Here is a 21,036-nt window from a genome sequence, read left to right as displayed (position 1 = left end):
TATTTAGGTTCTATGCTGATAAAAGAGCTCAGGGGGACAGAATCAACTCAAGATGCTTGTGCAAAAATGCGGGTGAGTTTGCCAAAGTAGTTTATTTCTAGTAGCTGAAATACTAAACACTGGGTATGGGTACAAATTGCCACCTTTCAAATTACTGTTTTCTTCATCGGCTGGTCTGCTGAGTCACATTGGTGTTACAGAAAAAGGTGTCTTGGCTTTGTTCGTCCTTATGCTTGGCCTTTTCTCACTAAAGTTTAATGTCTCTTTAATATTCTTTTACCATGTTGTATTTGCTCTGAATTATTTTTAAGAGACTGAAGTTAACTGTGCGTATACATTGATCATTTCCAGGTTAAGAGAGAAAGAATCCTTAGCTTATCTCAAGAAGTTGTTTTAAAAACCCACTTGACAGTCTGAAAATATTTATTGTAAAGACTGCAGCTTAGCTCAAAACTGTCAAGTATTGGGAACATATTCTATAAAACTAATACTTCGTACGACATCTTAATCCCTCTTTTTTCTTTTTTAAATACAAGCAAAACCTCCAGCTCTAAGTGGGATGAGGCAGAAGGGCAGTAAATGTTGACAAAAATGGCCATTCCCCCTGTCCGTGATTGGGGGTTGCTGGAGTCCTGAGTCTGTTATAACCAAGGCAAACCTCACCCGTGCACTCATGCGCTTTTTTCTTTGATATGCCCTTCATTCTTGCTTTCTCCGTAGCAGATGTAAGGAGGATGTGGTCGTAGGAGTATGAGACTTCCTCAGTGTCACAGCTAACCGTAGTTAAATTTAAGAGAATGAACCCTATCTTTTATCTGTGGCCAGAGTATCTCCTCATTAATTTTGTGTGAGCATCTGCTGATGGGAACTATTTGAAAGCAGATACTTGAACTAAAACACTTAGAAAGTAAGTATGAAGTATGTACTACTCATGAAACGCTAAATATATGCAAATTTGTATGAAAATGAAACCTCACTATGCAATCACTAATGTAATATTTTCATGAAGACAGTAGCAAAAGAAAAAGTGTGATCGTTGCCCGTCTACTTGATGAATTTGCATGCTAAGTCTTGTGTTTACACTAAACCCAAGTTTTACTTCTGGTGCTGCTTGGTGTTCCAGGGTACGTGTTATTCATAATACTACATGGCCACTAACATTTGCTGGTGGTTTCGGTGTGCCGTAGTGTAACTATTATCCCCATTTACAGGGGCAGGATCTGAGGCTCACGGAGGTTAAATAACTCTCCCAAGCTCACACGGTGAATGAGTTGCCAGCACAGAACCAGAATTCAGATCTGCCTGACCTCAGGCTTCCAGCCCCTATTTCCCCTTCGTTACCCTGAGCTTGCTTTCTTCTTGCTCTGAAAGTGACATTAGATTCGATGCTCCAGGGTTTTCCTGGCCTTATAATTCTGGGACTCTCGTATTCTAAATAGGCACACATCTAACTTATGTCACCACTGAACGAGAAAATTGGAAGATTTTCCAATCATCAAGCCTGTGATGATTTCAAAGATATTCATGAACATTGTAAGAAATTAATTTGACACCTCTGATTGAATACTATTAACTAAATCACCTAAGTCCAGCCACTTCGGTGTTCTAATTGTCAAAAATGTTGTACCGTGTCCGTAGCAGCAACTATAATAAGCCGGATCTGTGATTTGAGTTTCAGTCAATTTCTCGAAATTGAGTGGATCTGAAATTACATCCTGATAGTAAGAGCAAAGCCATTTTAATAGTCTCAGAGGAGAATAATTTAGTTAAATACATGTCTGTTGCTTAAAATGAAACTTAGGAAAAGCTATCTATTTAGAGCCATTCTTCCATTCTTTGGGGCATTTTTCTGATTGGCTGCCCTTGGTGTTTATTTTAGGTAGTTTACATGAAAATAGAAATTTGATTGCTTCTTAGAATATCATAAACCTTTATTTCCCATCTTCATTAACTAAATCACGGTCCTGGGTGCAGTAGCTAATGTTGTATGCACCGCACTCACTCTCTCAAAACCAGAAGCACAGATTTGATCTGTTATCTAGCACTATTGTGAATTAGAACTTTCGCCAGCCAAAAATGGTGTGATCTCAGCTTGCAGTCATTTTCAGTTTGAACCTGAAGTTGCTGTTTTCTCTGTCTTCAAAACAGTGGCATTTCAGCTGAAAGTACCAGTGTAATCAAATCCTTTCATGGGAAATGCTTTAGGACACAAGTATCTTAAAAGTTGATATACAGTAATAGTATTAGGCCAGAGTAGTGTAGATTAAAACCTTACCCGGTTTACTCTTTTATTTGATTTAAAAGAAGAAAAATAGTTTTTGGTTCAACAGTATATACTTTAGCTGAAATTAAAAGTTCTTTCCCAGGAAGAAGTAACTCAGCGTGTCTCCTGATTTTGAGTAATAATTTTGGTTGCTGATATCCCTGAGCTGAGATCCAGTGGAGAAAAACAATATATAAACATTTTATTACCCCAAAGGGATGGAGGTCCCACAAAGAGGTGTCTCCACCTTGCCGTCAGTCTAAGAGATCATCATAGATGACTCCCTAAGTGACATAAAATCACAGGGTCCTAAAATCAGTTTCTTAGGATTAATAACAGTTAACACTTGTTATGCGCCACTCTGCACAAGAGAATCGTAGACATTGTTTCATTTAATCCGTGAGGCAGATACTTTTTCCCTTATCCGAACCCGACTGTTTCAAATCTGAGCTTTTTCTTTTGAAATATTTGCATATACTTATAAAGATATGTTGGGGATAGGGCTCAAGCCTAACTACAGAACTCACTCGTGTTTCCTATGCACCTTTACACACATAAGTCGAAGGTAGTTTTATACTGTATTTTTACTGCACCTCCATTTTGGCTGTGGATCTGTCCACTTGTGACGTCACATCAGCGCTCAGAGAGCTTCCGATCTGGGAGCATTTTCAATTCCGGATTTTCACGTTAGGGATGCTCAACCTGCATGGCCATCATCCCCGCTCTACATTCGGGGAAGAAAGGCCAAAGGAAAGTTAAGTAATTTGCTGGCCATCATATAACCAGCAAGTGCAGAGCAAGGATTTGAACTCAAGCTCACTCCACCTCCCACCCTGTGAATCCAAGGCTAGACCATCTCTCTCATGTGCAATGGAACAGATTGTCCAGAGTTTTAAAACGGTTTGGAAAAAAAATTTAAAAAGCAAAACAAAACAGAAACATCTTGAAAAAGTGGAGAATTTGTGTTCCTAAGAAGTAGTTTCGCATATCTCTAATCCCAGCACTCAGGAGGCTGAGGCAGAAAGATAATCAGGAGTTCGAGGCCAGCCTGGGCTTCAAAGTGGACTCAAGGCCGGCCTCTGAACTACACAGTGAGACGCTGTCTCAAGAAAAAGCTTTTGGAACCCTCAGGTAGTCTATAAGATTAGCACTGCATAAACTGAACCATTTAAGTATGGACTATACCTCGTAATTTTGGATATATTCCAGTGTGTTAACGTACATAAGATTTTCAGAACAGTTCTTCGTGCATCCTTAGCGACTACAAGATAGTCTCCCCCCAATATTTATTTTAATACAACCATTAGTGCTCCAATAAAAGCAAAATACAGATTTCCCTTCTACTTGAGATCGTTTGAAGTGTTTGATATTCACAATTAATTAGTTTCTTAGTCTACCTATATCTATTTATCAATCTCTAAAGTCACCTTCAGCTGTAAAACAAAAATAATTCTAATTTTCTGGTGTTTTGTGATACATACTATTTCGGTTAAAAATATGCCATAATAAACTAACATGTTAGACAGTAGCTTAATTCACATCTTCTACGCATGGACCCATTTCTTACTTTGCATGCTCAAATTAACCAGTTTTTTCCCCTTTCAAGTTTTCTTAGGTTTTTTTTAGTTAACAGACTTTCTTTTTAAATAGTCTTGGTTTTTTAGAGCAGTTTGGGGTTATAGAAAAATTGAAGAAAGGTAGAGAAGGATGCTGAATACTCCCCGTGCTCACACATGCATCGCCACCATTATCGACGTCCTGCTCCAGAGCGGTGCATGTGTTAGCAGCGGACGAACCTGCATCCTAGCCACGTGAGTCCTGGTGTACGCTGGGGCTCATGATGGGGGTTACACAGGCTACGATGCTGGACCAGTTGGTCATGGCCTGAATCCCCTGTTATTATTGCAGTCGTTCACTCCCCTAAAATTCATCTGTCTTTTAGAGCAGTTTCAGGCTTACAGAAATATTGAGCATGAAGTACAGAGTTCCCACAAACTCTCTCTATTGTTACACCCTCACAGTTTCCCCTGTTGTTAACATCATGCATCAGTGTGGTTCAGCTGTCACAATTATGAACTAATAGTGATATATTATTAACTAAAGTCCATGGTTTACATTAGAGTTCACTCTTTGTGATATACAGGGTATAGTATTTGGACGTTTTACAACTGCTTAAAGTTGTGTATCCACCATTACAACTTGGTTGCTTCCAAGTCTGAGCAATTATGGTAGAGATGATACGAATATAAACACTTATACACAGGCATTCCTCTTAAGACTGCTTCAATTTTGGATGCAAACTCTAAATAATGCCCTCCCCCAATATTATCTTCTAAATAGTGCTTAGTGAAGAAGAATCAATGGAAACTTGCTCTCAACCCTAACTTTTTATTAAGTTGCAATTTCTGTCTTATCTTGTAGTGTTTTCCTTAATAAGAGCCTGTGATTACAAACGCTTTGATATTGAGGTGTCCACTTAGGTAGAACGATGTCTATGAATCACTTTGTAGTACAGCCTGGCTGCTCATTCCATTTACCTGGACAGCTTTAAAGACATCTCTATTTAAGATTAAAAACCCGAAAACATATATTAGCGAGTGTGAAGAGTTGTCAGAAATATCTCTTCATCAGAACATATTCATTTAGTGCTGCCTTTTATGTTCCTGGTTGGATTTTCCAGCAAACTCCAAGCAAGCTCAGAGGCCTCATCTTCACTTCTGAAACGATTCCTCCAAGGAACCATTAGTGCTGGGGTGCTGAACATGGATGCCCCTCTTACCCTGTTTCCCATAAAACATGGACCCTTCCTGCTATATAGATGCCGGCTATTCCTCTTCCCCCGCCCCCCCCCAACATCAGGGGCCAGAATTGCAGTGGTGGAACAAAATAGTGTGTGCAAAGTGCCTAGTTCAGTAACATCTCGATCGATGTTGGCTTCTTCCTTTAAATGTTAGAAAAATGAGTAAATTCCTGGACATACTTGCTTTCAATTATTTACTTGTTTTTCCCTAACTTTGAAGCTGATGGTCCCACTCACTGCACGTTCTCTATATAGATGGAATTGAAGCTAGTATCTCAAGCCTAAGGAATTCTGTATTTTCATTTCCATTTTTTAAAGACGATTACCAAAAGGGAGGAAAGGAAGCAGAAGGAAAACTATTCATAAGATGATCTATGTAATTTGCAGTTTTATATTTGGGGAAGGTGATTTGTCCCTAAATCGACTGAGAATTGCCTCCTTTTTTAAATTTATCTATTAGTTTTGTTTTTTTTTTTTAATTTTTGGCACTTAGCATACAGAACCTCATCTTAAATAAGCCCTGGTTTCTTATATGTATTATCAGCTCCTCAAGTTGAGGAGAGAGCAAAGTTATAAAATAATTCATATTGCCAAGTATAAATTCTCAAGTTTGTATTTCACAGTAGGAATACAAGTATAAGAGACAAATACGAGGAAGGCGCCTCCTTTGCAGTGATACGGGGATATTAAAGCGTTGGAAGGAGAGGCTAAGGAGGAGACACAAACACGGGCATCTCACAGAAACCAGCAAAACAGTACAATGGGAGAGCTAAGAGAGGTTCAGTGAAGGAGAGAAGCCCTTATAGGTATTAAGAAAAGTCTGAGTCTTAGGTGGTTGCTAATATAACCACCGAACAGGTGCTCAGAACAATCAAGCACTGTGCTTAAAAAAAAGAAAGAATCCACTGCTCTCTGTTCAGTGCACATTGCGTATGTTTCTGCTGTACATTGTGCACCACTTCCTAACATAGGGAGCTACGTGTTATTTTCTCCAGCTAGAATTTGTCTTTGCTGTCTAATGCAGTACATGGAACACAGCTCTTGCCCACTGTACATTTGGGAGTAAATGAATGGGTATTTTTTTAAATAGTTATGTAACTAATTTGCTTAGCTACATTTTGAGTTTTTAGGGGAAGGAGAGGAAGAAATGTAGTAATTTGTTGTAATTTGCTTAACTACATTTTGAGTTTTTAGGGGAAAGAGAGGAAGAAATGTAGTAAGACAGTGGTCCTGAAGCTCACATGAAGGAGCTCTGAACTTTCCCACTGCTCTCTGAACTGCAGCGTGTGAAACGTTCACACATAGAAGGCGTCCAGCTGGATGAGATGATGCAATTGTCCATTCCTTGGAGTATAAGCCCTTTTAAGGCAGGGTCTTGTGTTAACTGTCTTTGTACTAAACTTTGGAAGGGACGTGAAGGACCTCACGGTCCAGCAATGCTCTTTGCTTGAACCATGAAGTCTACCATAAGGAATTGCCTCTTTTAAATAATGCCCACAGGACTGAACTTCACCGAGCAGTGAGGATATTGCCTTTGGGGGTTGGGTGTTTTTGTTTTTAGTTGATTAGCTGTTTTGTGAATAACTCTCATGTGGAAGATTCCAAGGTATGCAGGTAAAATTCTATTTTGTTTTGCCTCCCTAGGCTCACACACACTCCACCTCCAGATCAGAATTTTGCCCCAGGGGTTAATTATCACTAATATGCAAAACTGCATCACTTCTTAATTAAATTAACTGTACCATTAGGAAACATCTGCTACTGGGGTGAGCCATTATATTCAATTTAATATCCTCTGCAGTCTTATTTGTTCTAGGTTGTAGTTGAAGGATAGTATTCATAGGTGTTTGTGGCCCTGGAAATTTCTCTTTAAAAATAGATGATAGAAAAATAGGTAGACAGATAGATAGATAGATAGATAGATAGATAGATAGATAGACAGAGAGATAGAAATGCCTGTTTTTAAGTGGGGGAAAGTAGAAATCTGCCTTCCTGGTGTGAGAAAGGTACTATTTTAAGGTTATTTTTAAGTAGAGAATAAGTAAGTTTTCTACTGTACTAAGGTCCTAGAAACTGTATTTCCCAAAGGTTTAGGTAGTTTTACTGTTGTTCTTACTGAGTCTATTCCTACGAACATGTTTAATTTTTAAGTTTTCAACCTGGAAGTATTTCTGAAGTGTGAATTTTCAGATATGTAGATTTCCAAATAATTATCTGTACCTTGGTTCCAGTGTGAGGACTGCCTTTGTGCTATGCTTTCAAGGAAGCAACAGTGGAAATGAGCAATGGAAATGGGTTGAAAGCTTTAAAAGAAAGTTAAATTTTCTAGAATTACGTAGAAATGTTAAATTTAAAAGCCTCTTTCCCTAGAGGAGATTCAAATGAAAATCATACATGGTTCTGTCTTTATACAAATTCCTTGTGTGAGGAATTGTCATTTTCAGAAGTAGCTTCAGGAATTTCTTCTTAGGAACGATCCCCTTATAAACAATTGTTTTTAAAGTCTCTGTTGCCCAAGTTTCTGAAAAGAATCAAAATATTTAATCTTTCGCTATCTCCCAAATACCATGCAAGCCATGCTGAGTACGGGTGTGAGCCCATAAATGTGTAACACATGTGGGTGTCAATGCAGCAGAACTTGGGCTGGGAGAGTAGCTCAGTGGTAGAGCATTTACCACACGTGTGCAAGGCCCTGGGTTCTGTCTCCATCACAGCAAAAAATAAACTAGCACACACCAGCGGCCGCACTTCTAGCTCCTCGTTGCTCATCTTTGTTCACATAAGCCTTTCCCTTGGGCTGTTTTCTCCGGGAACTACCCAGCAGAAGACTAGGCAGAGCCCGGGAGTGTGGCTCAGGGGCAGAGTGCTTGCCCAGCATGCACCAGGCCCTCTCATCTTATCTCATTTTGGCTTCATACTTGTTCTTTGGGTTTTTTTTGCTCAGGTTACTGGATTTTCTGCCCATGACCCCTTACTGCCTCACATCACTGAATATTTCCTGGGCTGCTTCTGTCTTTGGTCCCTGCTTGTCTTGAACTCTCTCTCTAAAAACATTGATTCCGTCAGTTGTCATTGGCCTAAAAGTCCTGTTCTGCTGCATGTTCGTGGTCTCCGCCACCACCTCACTGTCCTGCGGCGTGCAGCGGAGCTCGGCCAGCCCTGCTCACAGGTTTGCATGTGGTTCCTCTCTGTGCTGCTGGGAGCGGCTGCGCTTGGCAAAGGGGCACTCAGAGCATCCGGCCTCAGAATGGCAGTAGTAGCTGTAGTCTGTGGATGCTTACCGGATGAGTGCTAGGCATTGAACTATGTTAGGTAATCCTTGCAACGGCTCGACAAAGTAGATGCTGTATTAAGGGACCCATTTTACAAAGGAGGTAACTAAGGCAGAGAGGTTAAATTCCTAGCCACACAGCTAAGAAGGCACGGAAGGAGGCCAGGAACACAGCCTCACCCTCCTGTGCTCTTTTCACCGCACTTCAATGCCGCCTGGGGGTAAGGAACTCATCCGTGGATCCTCTCATACCTTCAGGGTACACAACACAGCTGAAGTTGTGCTTCACAAGCGATGGGCTCAGAAACTCAGTGTGTTTCATACATTCACAATTGGCTTTTTAAACTAAAATCATGCAGGTTCTTAAATGTTATTCTGTTGCTTTTTCATTTTTATTGTATTAGCACATGTGTGCAGCACATGAAGTTTGCATTCATCTCAGGGAGTAGGCACGCGCACATAATACATCTTGATCTTGGTACTCCCCTCCCCCTCCCAAGCCGCCTCCCCCATCCATCCCTGGATCCCCTTTCTGCCATGTTTCTTATTACAAAAGCAACACACATTATTGTTATCCACTTCCAAAACGGAGACCAGAAGGGAGGAGTAAAAGCAACAGCAATTTTACCACCCAGAAGCGATAAACACCTCGCAGTTAGTGCCTTGTTCGTGTGTGATCCTTCAGACCAATTACTTATGCATTCCTGGGCATCACTTTCCACTTAAAATGGAAATATTCTGTACCTGCTGTTTTACAGTCTATTGTAAGGCACAGAGTATTATGAAGTCTCTTTATTCCTATACATATTCATCCTCAATATTCTTGGTGGTGGGTGAGGACAATTTTACAACCATGGCTAAACCAAATTTACTTAACCAATTCCTCTTTTTGATCATCGGGTCCCTTCCAGTTTTTTTTAAATTATAAGCAGTACTCTGGGTGACAGCCTTCTTCCTAAACTTCTTGCAACTGGTCTGATTATTTCTTTAGAGTAAGCCACTAAATGTAAAACAGCTGGGTCAAAGGACACATACGTCTCGAAACTTTGGGTAACTGTTGCCACACTGCTTTTGAGAAAGCTCGTTCTCATTCACACAGCCAGGAGCAGGCCCCAAGCACATTTTGGGTTGTGTCCTGTCTCTGGCCAGGATGTGCTTAATATCTTGGATGCGGTCCTACTTAAGGGAGAATTGGGGAACTTTTATGACAAACCGTATGCTTGCAGCACGGCACCTGGTCTTATCACTTCTATTTATCAACATCTGTTCTAGATGTGACTCTAGACTGTGTCTTCATGACTGCTGCTCTTTATTTTATGTGAAGAATGTTTTCTGCTCTCACAGTCCCTGAGAAACCAAGAAAGGATTAAATAATTCTTGTTAATTGCTCTCAAGACTAAGAGCTGTAGCTAAATGCTAACGAAGGATTTTTGGAAATCGCTTGTCAAGTGGAAAAGCGTGTCTTGATAAACTGGCTTCTCTGAATTAATGTAGGATGCAGTACAACCGAGTTTGCATGCACAGCAGCAGGGAGAAGTTCTGACAGTGACTTTCAATCAAACTGATCAATGCATTTTTAGAGCAGTTGTTCTCAAAGCGGGGGGGCCCCCAGACAAGCCACATCGGTAGCATCTGGAAGTTTGTTAGAATTGCAGATTCTTTGACCCCCACCCCCCCCACACACCCGCATCCCCTCACTCCTGAAGCAAGATCCTGGGGTTGGCACTTTGCGATCTGTTACTTCCCAAGTACTCTGTGAAATTAGTATACTCAGAAGTTTGAGCACCACCACTGTGGCTCAGGGATCTCCTGCTGCAGCTCCTGAGTTGCTGGCTTCCTGGCTAGACGCACTCCATCACCCAGCCTGGAAACTGGCCAGGTGCCTGGAGCCCCAGAAAGAGGGCACCGCTTTGTCCTACACCAGACTTGGGCCAGGGCACCTGAGTTACACAGGCACTGCAGTATCTCAGGCCTGAGATACGGCTTGAATGGCCACTTTCCCACTGTCTGTCCGTGTCAGCTGGTCTTAGCTGGGTTCAGCATCCCCCAGCCATTGTGCCCATCTTCTTAGGACCAGTAAAGACTTCAAGAGGGAGTTTAGCCTCATTTCTCAGCCAGGTGAGTCTCAGCGCTAGTCTTCAGAGACAGATGAGAGCCCACACTGTTTTCAAAGCCGTGTGGAGGGGGAAACACCCCGCTGCCCCCTCCCCAGCCAGCGCTCTCAGGAGGCCCTTCCTGCCTCCCTCCGTGCCTGCACTGGAGCTGAGGACCTGACCCTCCTCTGTTCAAGGCTGGAAAGTCGCAAGATCTCTGCAGCTTCCTCCGTCTCACAGGAAGCTCTTGGCAACCCCTGGCCACACCTGCCTCTTGCTCTGTGCGCCTGCTAAGCCCTTCTTTCTGACCCTGAGCACCAGCCTCTCTGGAGAGTTTGCTGAGGCCCCCGGGTGTGCCAAGCTGGTTTCAGACCCCTTCATGAAACCTTGATGGGTTCCTCCAGCAGCCACGTGACTGAATCCTGGGACGGTGCCACTGTTGGCCAGTTTCAACTTGAAAACTGGCACCTTGACAGAGTTCAGCGCCAGCCTGGAGACTAGTGGTTTGGGGGGAGACAAAGCAAGGAAGGTGTAGATGGTCCCAAGGGTCTCCTCATGCAAAGCTCCAAGAGCCAGAGCAGTGGACACGAGGTGGGGAGACAGGAAGATAGTGTGAGCTGGGAGGCCCAGGCAGCCTTTTCCGAAAAGCAGCCTCCACGCTGAGGAGTTTGAAGACTGAGAGTTATTCTCAGATAGCTGCTTGTGGTCTGCCTTTTCTGCCTTGTAAGTCCCACAGCCTGGCTTGTTTTGCTGCATATACAATCACCACGATACTGCTTGCTTTGTGTATTTTATAATCATTTGAAAGTCACTGAGGGCTACCAGACATAATTGTTTGATCCTATTTTAATTTACTTGCTGAAACTGAATATAATAATTAAGCATTGTAACTAAGGAAAATACTGTATGGCAAAATTAATAGTTATGACTCAGCCCTGAATATCTAACTAGAAAGCATCCCCGGGTAGCCGTGCGGAATCCCTTCCCTGGTCTATGCTTCAGATGCATGGCAAGTGATCGAGGTGTTGGAAAAAGCTCCGGGCCAATCCCTCTCCTGGCTCACTCCCCGGCCTCTCTGCTGCTGAGGAGACACAAAGGAGTCTTTAGTTTTTCTCCAGTACCAGGAACCGAACTCATGACCTTGCGCTTGCCAGGCAGGCGCTTTGCAGCTGAGCTAAATCCCCAGCCCACAAAGGATTCTTACTAAGAACATGCACAGTATGATCTGAAATATGGTGAATGTTTAAATTTTTAAATGTTTTTACAGTAAAAGATACATTGTCATGAATCTCCTTCACAATACTGCCCTGTGCTTCAAATACTCATCCTGTTGTTCTTGGCAATGTGTCTTTTATTGCCACTACAGAAGAAGTCAACATTTACCATATTTTTTGATCCCTCCAGACTCGCACTCATCACAGCAGCCCACAGCTGCGGTGCTCTCCCCTGTGCACCGCTTTGCCCTCATTCACACTTGGGGAGGCCGTGCTCTGAGGTCGGAGTCCACACGCTCGGAAAAGGACACCCGCGTGCCCTTGACTCTGAAAATGAAATACTGCGGTCAGCCCTCCGACTGCACCGGCTTTGCCTCCTCAGATGCAACCCACTGCAGATGGAAAATATTGGGGAAAAAAGCCCCTGACCTGAACATGCATGCTTTTATTTGTGATTCCCTAAACAATAGAGTGTAACAACTACTCCCATAGCCTGCATATGATACAGGCTGTAATCTAGAGATGATTTAAAATATGCAAGAGTGTGTACATAGGTTATCAGCAACTATTACGCCCTCTTATATGAGACTTGAAAATCCCCAGAGTCTGGTCAGTGTGGAGGGGCCCTGGGCTTGGTTGACAATACTGAGGGTCAAATATTTTATTTCCAGGACACACTTAAGGCTAAGATAAAAGCATCCAGAGTGGTCTGACCTGATAACCAAGCAGATTCCTTATGTATAATTTAAAAGAAAAAAGAAGAAAAATCATTATCTCTTTTTCTAAGTTGATCTAGAAATCCTTATTTTTAAAAAGTTACCTACTGTTCAATTATTCATTATGGAGAGTATTTCTGGCGGTCACCTCTCGGTATGGAATTATGATTCGGTTTTGTTTAGTGATTTAAAAAAGTATAGACTCGAGCTAAATATAAAGCTGCCTTTGAAGTTAAGATTCGAAAGTCGTATTTTAAGTTTCCAAAATGTAACTACAAAACTAAATACTGTTTGTCTTGGCACAATAAAAGGCAATAATCTTAACTTGGGAAATGATGAACAAAATGCAGGTGAATATGACTAGAACGCTCTCTGTGAAGGTTAACCTGGGACCTCACCCCTGAGCATTCAGCTGCTTCGGTACACAGAGTTCCTCATTACAAACTAGCCTCTTTCTAAATAGGGCACCCAAGGGGAGGGAATTTAAAGACTTTGGAAACCCTCAAACATTCCACAGAGAGCATAGGGTAGGGAAAAGCTACTAGAAACCAAAACGAACTATAAGGCTTCTCCTGAGGGTTTTACTGGGGAAATGAGAATTCCATTTCTACAAATACGGCCAGGATCATAACATAAGCATAAGGAGTCTTAATTGCATGACTCCCGGCAGAGCACGAGACAGGTCACAGAAACCAGTGCGCCTCATGGCAGGTGCTTGCCAGCCTGAGCAGAGTTGTCTGGGGTAGGGGCCCCCATCCAGGAGAGGAGGAGAATGGTGACTCTAACCCTGGAGTGCGAATGGAAAGATGGGACTTTGACACACCCTGCGCTTGGACTGAAGCGCCGTGCTCACGTTTCCACACCTGCAAAGCCTTCACGAAATGAAGCAGGTGCTTCCTGGATCTCTTGCTTCCCTGATTAGGCTCCCTGAAGACTCAGCATATTTGCCTTCTTTCTATGCATGCTCATCTTTCATTAAAATTATGTACAAAACCACGTCTTTGAAAGCACTGTCAAAGCACACTCTCAGAAAATCCCCTAAAAGAGGCCGATTGCTCTCTCTTGTAGAGAATAATTGCTTTGCAGGAGGAGCCTGGCCTTGAAGACCCCCCACAGTGCCCTTGAACTCTGTGACCAGCCAGGTCCAAGGATGCAGTGGAAACAGAAGTGCAGTTTGGGCCCCAGCTTGGAGTACATGGCACCCAGCACTGCTGCTCACGGAGGCTGGGCACAGCCTGCGCTGTGGACACCCGGTGCCGCCTCCAGTTCGGTGAGAATGGGGTCTTGGGACCCCTGAAAGAAATGAACATCTTGTGTCTTTTCTTGGTTTTGTTCGGCTTGGCATAGTATCTGCCGTGGACTCTGCAGCAAGCACCGTGACACCCTCACTTGGCCCGAGAGCCTGCGCCCTGACCTGTCCCTTGCACCAGCTCCTGGCTCCTCCCTCGGACCCTCGCTGCACCGCACCGAGTTCCTCCTTGTCTGCTGCCCTCGTCCTCCTGAAGCTGCTCTCAACACGATCAGCAGCAAACCTGCCCTGTTGCTGAAGCCAGGGTGTCACCTAGGAAGCCCCATAAAAGTACCAGCTCCTGCGAGTGCCAGCCCTGGCGCTCGGTGTGGGTTTTAGACTTGTTTCTGTCCTTGGGACATCAGACACCCCCACCCCCTCTAAGCCATCCCCTCCCTGGCTTCTGCGGGCATCTTCCAGCGCCAGCCGCGGTCCTGTCATTCAGCCCAGGTCCCTCGGATGCCAGTCTCTTCAGAAGGACTCCCCCACTGGGGCAAGGACCCAGCCGGGTTCTTGCTCCTCCTTGAGCCCCTCGCTGGCTCCCTGCTCCTCAGCTGCCCCTCTGTGGATTTCCAGATCCGACTCGCTCTGAGCTCGGGAAGAGCATCTCCACGGTGCCGCTGCAGAAGCACATTCAGTGCTGCTGCCTGGGCTGCGGCTGCCTCACGGGAGACTCCCCCGCCAGGCCCTCGGCGGGTCCGCAGCAGGCCCTGGGTTCTTTCTCACGGGTACCACAGCCCCTGCCGGGGCAGCGCTGCTTCGGGTCTCTCCTTTGAGTTTGCACAGCATCGTCCTGCCTCCCTCCTTACAGCCCCAGACTCACTTCCTGCACCGCGGGTCTGGTTGTGTCTTCACTTCGCAGTCATAGCCTTCCAAAGCCTCGGTTGTCTGCACTCCTTTCCGACCAGTTACTCCAAACCTCCGGATCGTTCCTCACTTACAGGGGCACACGTGGACGTGGGGAGGGCGCTGTGCTCCCACAGCGGCCCTTTGTTATCCTCTTTGGCCTCTTGGGGATTCCTACTCACGCTGCCAGAGCCAGCTCAGTCGCTGCTGGCAGGCCATGGGGTTTGGTGAATAAACGGAAAAGGAATGAATGAGGTCTTGCCCTGCTCTCTCGTGCGAAGTGCGACTCTCCCTGTTGGCCCTGTTCCTGACTCTGCGGGTGCATCTGCCAACTTTCCACCGAGCATCCTTTCTACCCGACCGGGCCAGGGACACCTGGGGGGCTTCTGCACTGCCCTCTCACTCCCCTGCCCTCTTGCCCACTGAGTCCTTCTCTGCGCCCACTTTGAGGTTCTCTGGTGCCATCACCGGACTTTTCCTGTGATGGGCACAGTGGCTGCCCAAAATTACCACTCAGCAGCTGAACAAATAATAAATGGGTTTTTCTTAAGGATAGCACCTTGGTAATGTGATTCTAATGGTAGCTACATACTGTTTCGTGTTCCGGATAGATCTGTCCGGGAGAGTATATGCATGGCAAGAGATCAGCGAGGCAGTTTGGTGAAATCTGTTGTTTTCTGAAGAGTTCTTTTCGTACAGTTAACCAGACCCTTGCCTGTGCCGCCCAGAATAGACAGAATCTGGCCTCTGCTTTGCCTTAAAACTAGCATACTGCCTGGCATCTTGATGCACTTGTAATCCCAGCACTTGGGAGCCTGAGGCAGGAGGGTCACTGGAAGTTCAAACCCAGCCTGAGCTACATAGCAAGAATCTGCCTCAAAAACAAACCAAATGCACAGACAGACAGACACACACACACACACACACACACACGCATGCACTCGAACACACACAGAGCATGTTATTCTGGCCTTTCGGTTGATCTGTCTTACACATTTTCAAGAAGTGGTTGAGAGTAGCAGTAAAAAGATGAAAGTTTGTGACCTTATATTCATAATTTTCATAATATCTCTTTGGCAACTGCAAAAGAAAATGGGCAATTCTAGGTCATTTTAAAACCAGTAAAATACCTCAAGTGAGTTTTTTCCCATCCTGAATGAAACAATATCAAATAATACTCTTAGGAAATGTCTTTGTCTTTGAAACAGGCATGGTAGCTCTCGGAAAGAGATCTCAAAACAATCAGATCGATGTGACATACCCTTTCCCGAGTCAGGCAAACGCTGCCAATAGTTTTCATTATTGCGTTGAACGAGTTTCACTCACCATCCCCTTAAAACCCTTCTTGTATTCTGATCACATTTCCCAATTTAAAAATGGAACATTGGGTGGTACAAATGAAGAAATCAAGAAAGTTCATATTTCATTCCGGGTTCCTTTAATATACATAAGACACCTAGTTGTCGAAATCTCAAAGCAGACAGTTCCTGCGTGTCAGAGCTGAGACCGTGCGGCGTGGTAAACAGAATGCTGAGAGAACAGAAAAAAGAGATGGAGCCTGCGAAAGCCTGCAGCAATCTCTAAAATGACAGTCTGGGCGAATCTGCGTGCATCTCTAAAACCTATCCTGTGGTGGCGTAGTTTACTTTTTAATTAATTTATGCTGTTGGTGAGTTACTGAAATGGTTTTCTCCCTCTCACCTTTCCATGTGCTTTCTCTCCTGTTACGTCGCCACCTGCCTTATCCGGAAAATCCATCAGGCTAACTGTCAGGTAGGTTCTCCCTGATGTTTCCCGTGATCGTTAAGGGAACTCGTGGAGGAGACTGCAGTAAACCGGCTGCTGGTGGCTGATGATGCATGACGAAACTAACCAGAAAAGGCACATCCTAAATTACGGAGAAGCTTTGTGCAGATGCATGAAGCTGCACATTAAGCCAGGTTGAGCGTCTATCATAAGAACCTAGCCTAAGGGAAGACAGCAGCTCTCATGGTAAAGTAGGTTACCTGGACTGCCCAGCGTTCTGCCTTTGCTGTGGCTCAAAATACAACTGCTCCTGCAGGCTTTGCTAGGATAGAGCAGTATTATACCCTGTATGGTCACATGTGATCCTGCTATAAATATACTATCAGCTTCTGTGAGTTTGGCCAGGTTCAAGAAAAATTCACAGCGATGTACCTTAAATGCCCATCCTCGCTGGGCCTGATGGAGCACACCTGTAATCCCAGCATTCAGGAGGCTGAGGCAGGAGGATTGCCAGGAGTTCAGGAGTATCCTAGGCTACATAGTGAGAAAAAATTGGAAAAAAAATTATTGTCTTAGGTACATATCCAAACATCCTGTGTGACTTGGGAAAAGGGAGGTAGTGGTTACATGGATTGTGTTAGTGCTGAGTGCACCCCTGGAGTTGTCTGAGGGAGAGAAAGAGCTCTTCATACTCCCACTGGGGGTGAGGAGAAGGAGTTCACAGGAAGCTTCAGGGCAAACACTTCTCAGACCCAAGAGAAAAGCCCAAGAGAAGAGAGACAACCACTGAAGTTAGACTGTGTTTGGGTGTGCTTGGGTATGTGTGCTGTGTTTAACTTGAGCTCATGTTTATCTCTCAAGAAGAATGATGTGCTTCAGTTGCCATGCAACGCCCCCTGCGCTAACAGCTTTCTCGTTTTACTTTCAGAAGTCTACAGAGCAAATGAAGAAGGTCCCTACTATTATTCTTTCCGTCTCATATAAAGGAGTCAAATTTATTGATGCAACAAATAAGGTAGGCACGACACCTCTCTTTGTTGTAAACATCAGGTGCTGTTCTGAGTGTGTGATCTAAAGTCCCAGTGTTCTCATCGGAATCGCTCCATACCCCCCCCACACTTCATGCCTTGTGCTCAGAACTGTAACTGCACACGCACGCACACACACGCACACGCACACACAGAGAAAGGCAAGTTGATTAGGGGTCTGGGTCTGAGATGGCTGTAAAGACTTTTGCTGTCGCTTTTCCACAATGCCTTCTCTCACAGATCGTGGCCACTTACCTGACAGGTTCCTTTGAATCTAGAGAACACTGAGAGGGGGGAAAAAATAGTTGTAGCCAAATGAAAAGACAGCAGTGTCATCATTTCCCTGCGAGAGGAAATGTTACTCGATGAAGAACTTGAGCAGTCCTTCCATTTCTCTAGAGATGCACACGTCCTTTCCTTTGTACACGCAATGAATGCTGGACGCTGGGAACATCCTCTGACTTTCTGTATTCGTTCCCCGCTACTGAGATGGAAGAGAATTTCGGCTGCTTGTTTTCTTCAGAGACACAATCAGCCAAGAAGATCAGGCCGCGCGGTGTCTTTGTGCTCACAGTGGGTACAGTTTGCAGCTCTGAGCGACTGGGCTGGGTTTTACCTGGAGACTGTTCCAGAGGGTTTTTCTGGGCAGAGATCACAGATTCCCACTGCTGAACTAGAAAGCTCAGGTGTGACTGCTGTCCCCAAAGAGCCAATGTTTTGTTCCCTCTTCCTTCTCACTCGTCAAGTACCAAAGAAGAGAAAGGAGGTGTGCACCGCAGTGAATGGCATTTGTTTTCTGGACTGCCTGTGCAGACCCACTCGAGCGAGGGGACGTCAGCCGTGGGAACTTAGGGCCAGAGGAACTGGACCTAGATACCAGGGACGAGTGCCACGCGCCTTGACTGTTTGCTGTCTGTAACGAACCTGAGATGGGCATCAAACAGTGAGAAGTTTTCCTGGTTGATTTTCCATGGGAAGAGTGTTGCTTCAGCAAAATCATCCTCAGAGCGAAATGACTGGAATGGAATGATGTTGTTCTGTTGTCAAAGTACAATTGTCGAGACTCAAATCAGAACAATCCCAATTAATTTGTTGTTTCCCTCCCCCCCTTGGAGACAACTTCAGTTCCTTTTTTTTTTTCCCCCACTCCCAATACTGGGAATCGAACTCACGACGTCACGCTTGCCAGGCAGGCGCTGTGCCGCTGAGCTAAATCCCCATCAACTTCAGTTCCTGGTACATAAAATTACCTTATCCTTAAATTATAGTCAGTTGTTTAAGAAGTTCCAAACCTTTGTGGAATGCTTACTGAATATATTGTTGCTGTCTGCTATATCTAAATTTAAAAGAAGGTCTTAGCACTTGGGTTCTTCCCGTAACCTGGAGCAGATGCCTATGCAACATTTGCATTTGAAAAACTTGAAGAGCAGTGCATTCTCAGGGGATGTGTTTGACACTCAGTTAGCCAACTTGGGTTCTGACAGTTTCTAAACAAAGGGTGTTTGCCCTGGGAAGTTCCTGCAGTCCAAAAGCTGTCACCCAGTGGTGGCCCGACTGGTTGCCTCTGTATTATTAGCATCCTCTCTGACCCACTCTCCACCATCAGAGCCAGGAGGGAGAGCCCTGGCAGGTCCGCTGCGTTTCGCTCGCTGACACATTGAAGAACGTAGAAGTTGATGCTGCTGTACCTCAGGGAGACATTTCTGACTCAATCACCAGTAATTAGATGAGTTATCCACAGATCTCTGCTCACCAGTGACTACCCTTCGGAAGCATCAGCAGAGAAAGATATGCAAAAGACGATTTGTGTAAATGAGGACATAAGCAAAGAAGGGAGAGTGTATCTTTCAGTTCCTTGCACTGTGGTCCTCTGCATATTTTCAGAGCACAGTTGTTGGTGGCAGGTAGTGCCAGCTTCTCTGTGATGGAGAGCAGCATGTGCCTGGCTCTCTCAGGCGTTTGAGGAACTTGCCTACCTCTGGCTGTGTAGCATTCAGGAGCATTCCGCAACGTGACATTCAGGAGAGAAACTGGGTGACCAGGGCAGCATCTAGCAGTTGCTATGTGGGAAGTAGAAGCAGAAAGATTGTGTGTAGAGGGGCAGAAGAAAGAAATAGCAGAAGCTGCCTGGGTGGGATTCTACTGCAGAAGGCTGGAAAGCAGGGCCGCCAGACAAGGCTGAAGGGCGGGTCTCAGCAGTGCATCTGGCAGCTGTGGTTTGAGAGAGACGGTGCACAGACTCCTGGGCCCTGGCAGTGCCCACCGCAGCGGCAGCTTCAGGTGCCACTTCATGCTGTAGCAAAGACCACAGGAAGAGCAGACTGGTACAGTCCTGAGTCCTTGTGCTGCTGGAGTCTTGGTGCGCCACTGTGATTGAAAGGGAAGGATTTGTGAAATGCAAGCATATTTGAAGATCTCACCGTTTCCAGTCCAGTGGCCACCATGCCTGTACTAAGGCACAGCCTGACTTACTTACTGTTCTTGTTTTGTTTTTCATTGCGTTGTATTCCTTCTCAGGGCTCTCCTAACCATGCATCCTCTTCCCCACCCCTAGTAAGACAAAGGGGGCTTCGTGGTCCAGGCCAGACGGCTGAGGACCTAAGGCTCCTCAGAGGTCCTTTGGCTCAGGGCTTCCGTGCAGTCGCACAGCCCGTTGGTCTTGCAGACAGACTAAAACTGCATGTTCCCACTCGCAAACCTAACGCTGCTTCTGTTCCTCCGCAGCTACCTTCCTCCAAGTAGTTTGAAGTAGAATGGATAATTAATTGTGTGTTAATTGCCCTTCCCTCCTGTTAGCCCCCATTAGGCTGTGTGAAAGATGAACCCTCCAGGGAAGCATTTCTTTCCTTTTATTCTGATGAGTACATCGCTCTGGCTGAGCTCACGGGGAAGGGTTAGGTGCACGGTTATAAATGTATTGCCTAGCAACTTTGGAAACGAATCACTAATCCTGATTTAAGAAGGAAGAAGCAGAAAGGAATCTTGATTTAAAAATGGAACTGGGAATAGATTTAGTTCTAAACTGTTTTAGAGGCCTCACAACAGCTTTCGGTAGACTCACAGCCCAGAGGTAGCTCCAGCGGAGAACTTGGCTGGAGGGCTGAGACTACCCGATTGCAGACCCTTTTCCCACTCAGCCGGGTCTTCCCAGAGACGACCCAGTTCCCACACGCAGCGACACTGCGGACTGAGTTCCATTTTGCCTGGCAGTGCTGACTCCCGCTCCGTCTCCCATCTGGCTAAATTGGGAACAGTGCAGGGCCAGCGTTTGTTTTTTGCTTTGCTTGTTTTTCTTTTTCTTTTTTTTTTTCCTCTTAATCCCAACATCAAACATGATGGGTGCTATTTTTTAGACACAAAACAAGTCAGAGTACTGGCCTACACAAGTGCCCACTGGTTTTTATAGCACAAACTTCTTCCAAGGTGCTTGGAGTCCATTGAAAGCACATCCGTGTGCTGATGTCCTCAGCATCAGGGCCCCTGCAGGTCAACACCACGGAGCCCAGGGGCCAGGGCTGCTGCCTCCAGCCTGGCGCCCTCCCTGGGAGAGCTGCAGTGTTTCAAGCTCAGAGCGAGCCCTGGACTCTGATTGCAGGAGTAGCCAGAGGCAGATTTCTAGGCTGCATCCTCCGGGCGTCTCAGCCCTTCTCAGAAGCGCCAGAGTGATTGACTGGCCCAACCAATTCTGTTCACCCACCGTCCAGCATGTCTTCAGCTGCCTCTCAACACGGTGAGAGATAAGTTGGATGAAAGATGTCTCCCGATGGAAAG

General features: G+C 45.2%; 1 protein-coding gene across 2 annotated transcripts in view; it reads left to right on the top strand.

Moving 5' to 3' along the window:
- The window catches only part of Anks1b (ankyrin repeat and sterile alpha motif domain containing 1B), a gene marked incomplete at its 5' end in the record, with an annotated part of 1,074,464 nt that overhangs the window by 1,029,419 nt on the left and 24,009 nt on the right, over window positions 1-21,036 (top strand). For both annotated transcript variants that reach the window (XM_005374511.2, XM_013518589.1), the window contains 3 exon segments: window positions 1-72; window positions 16,253-16,264; window positions 17,166-17,252. In XM_005374511.2, coding sequence (XP_005374568.1) covers window positions 1-72; window positions 16,253-16,264; window positions 17,166-17,252 — 171 coding nt within the window.

This window comes from Chinchilla lanigera, unplaced genomic scaffold (genome assembly GCF_000276665.1).
Source record: "Chinchilla lanigera isolate Chin_1 unplaced genomic scaffold, ChiLan1.0 scaffold00004, whole genome shotgun sequence".
Taxonomy (NCBI): domain Eukaryota; kingdom Metazoa; phylum Chordata; class Mammalia; order Rodentia; family Chinchillidae; genus Chinchilla; species Chinchilla lanigera.
The sequence above is the reverse complement of the archived record's forward strand: the minus strand, read 5'-3'. Positions and strand labels throughout refer to the sequence as shown.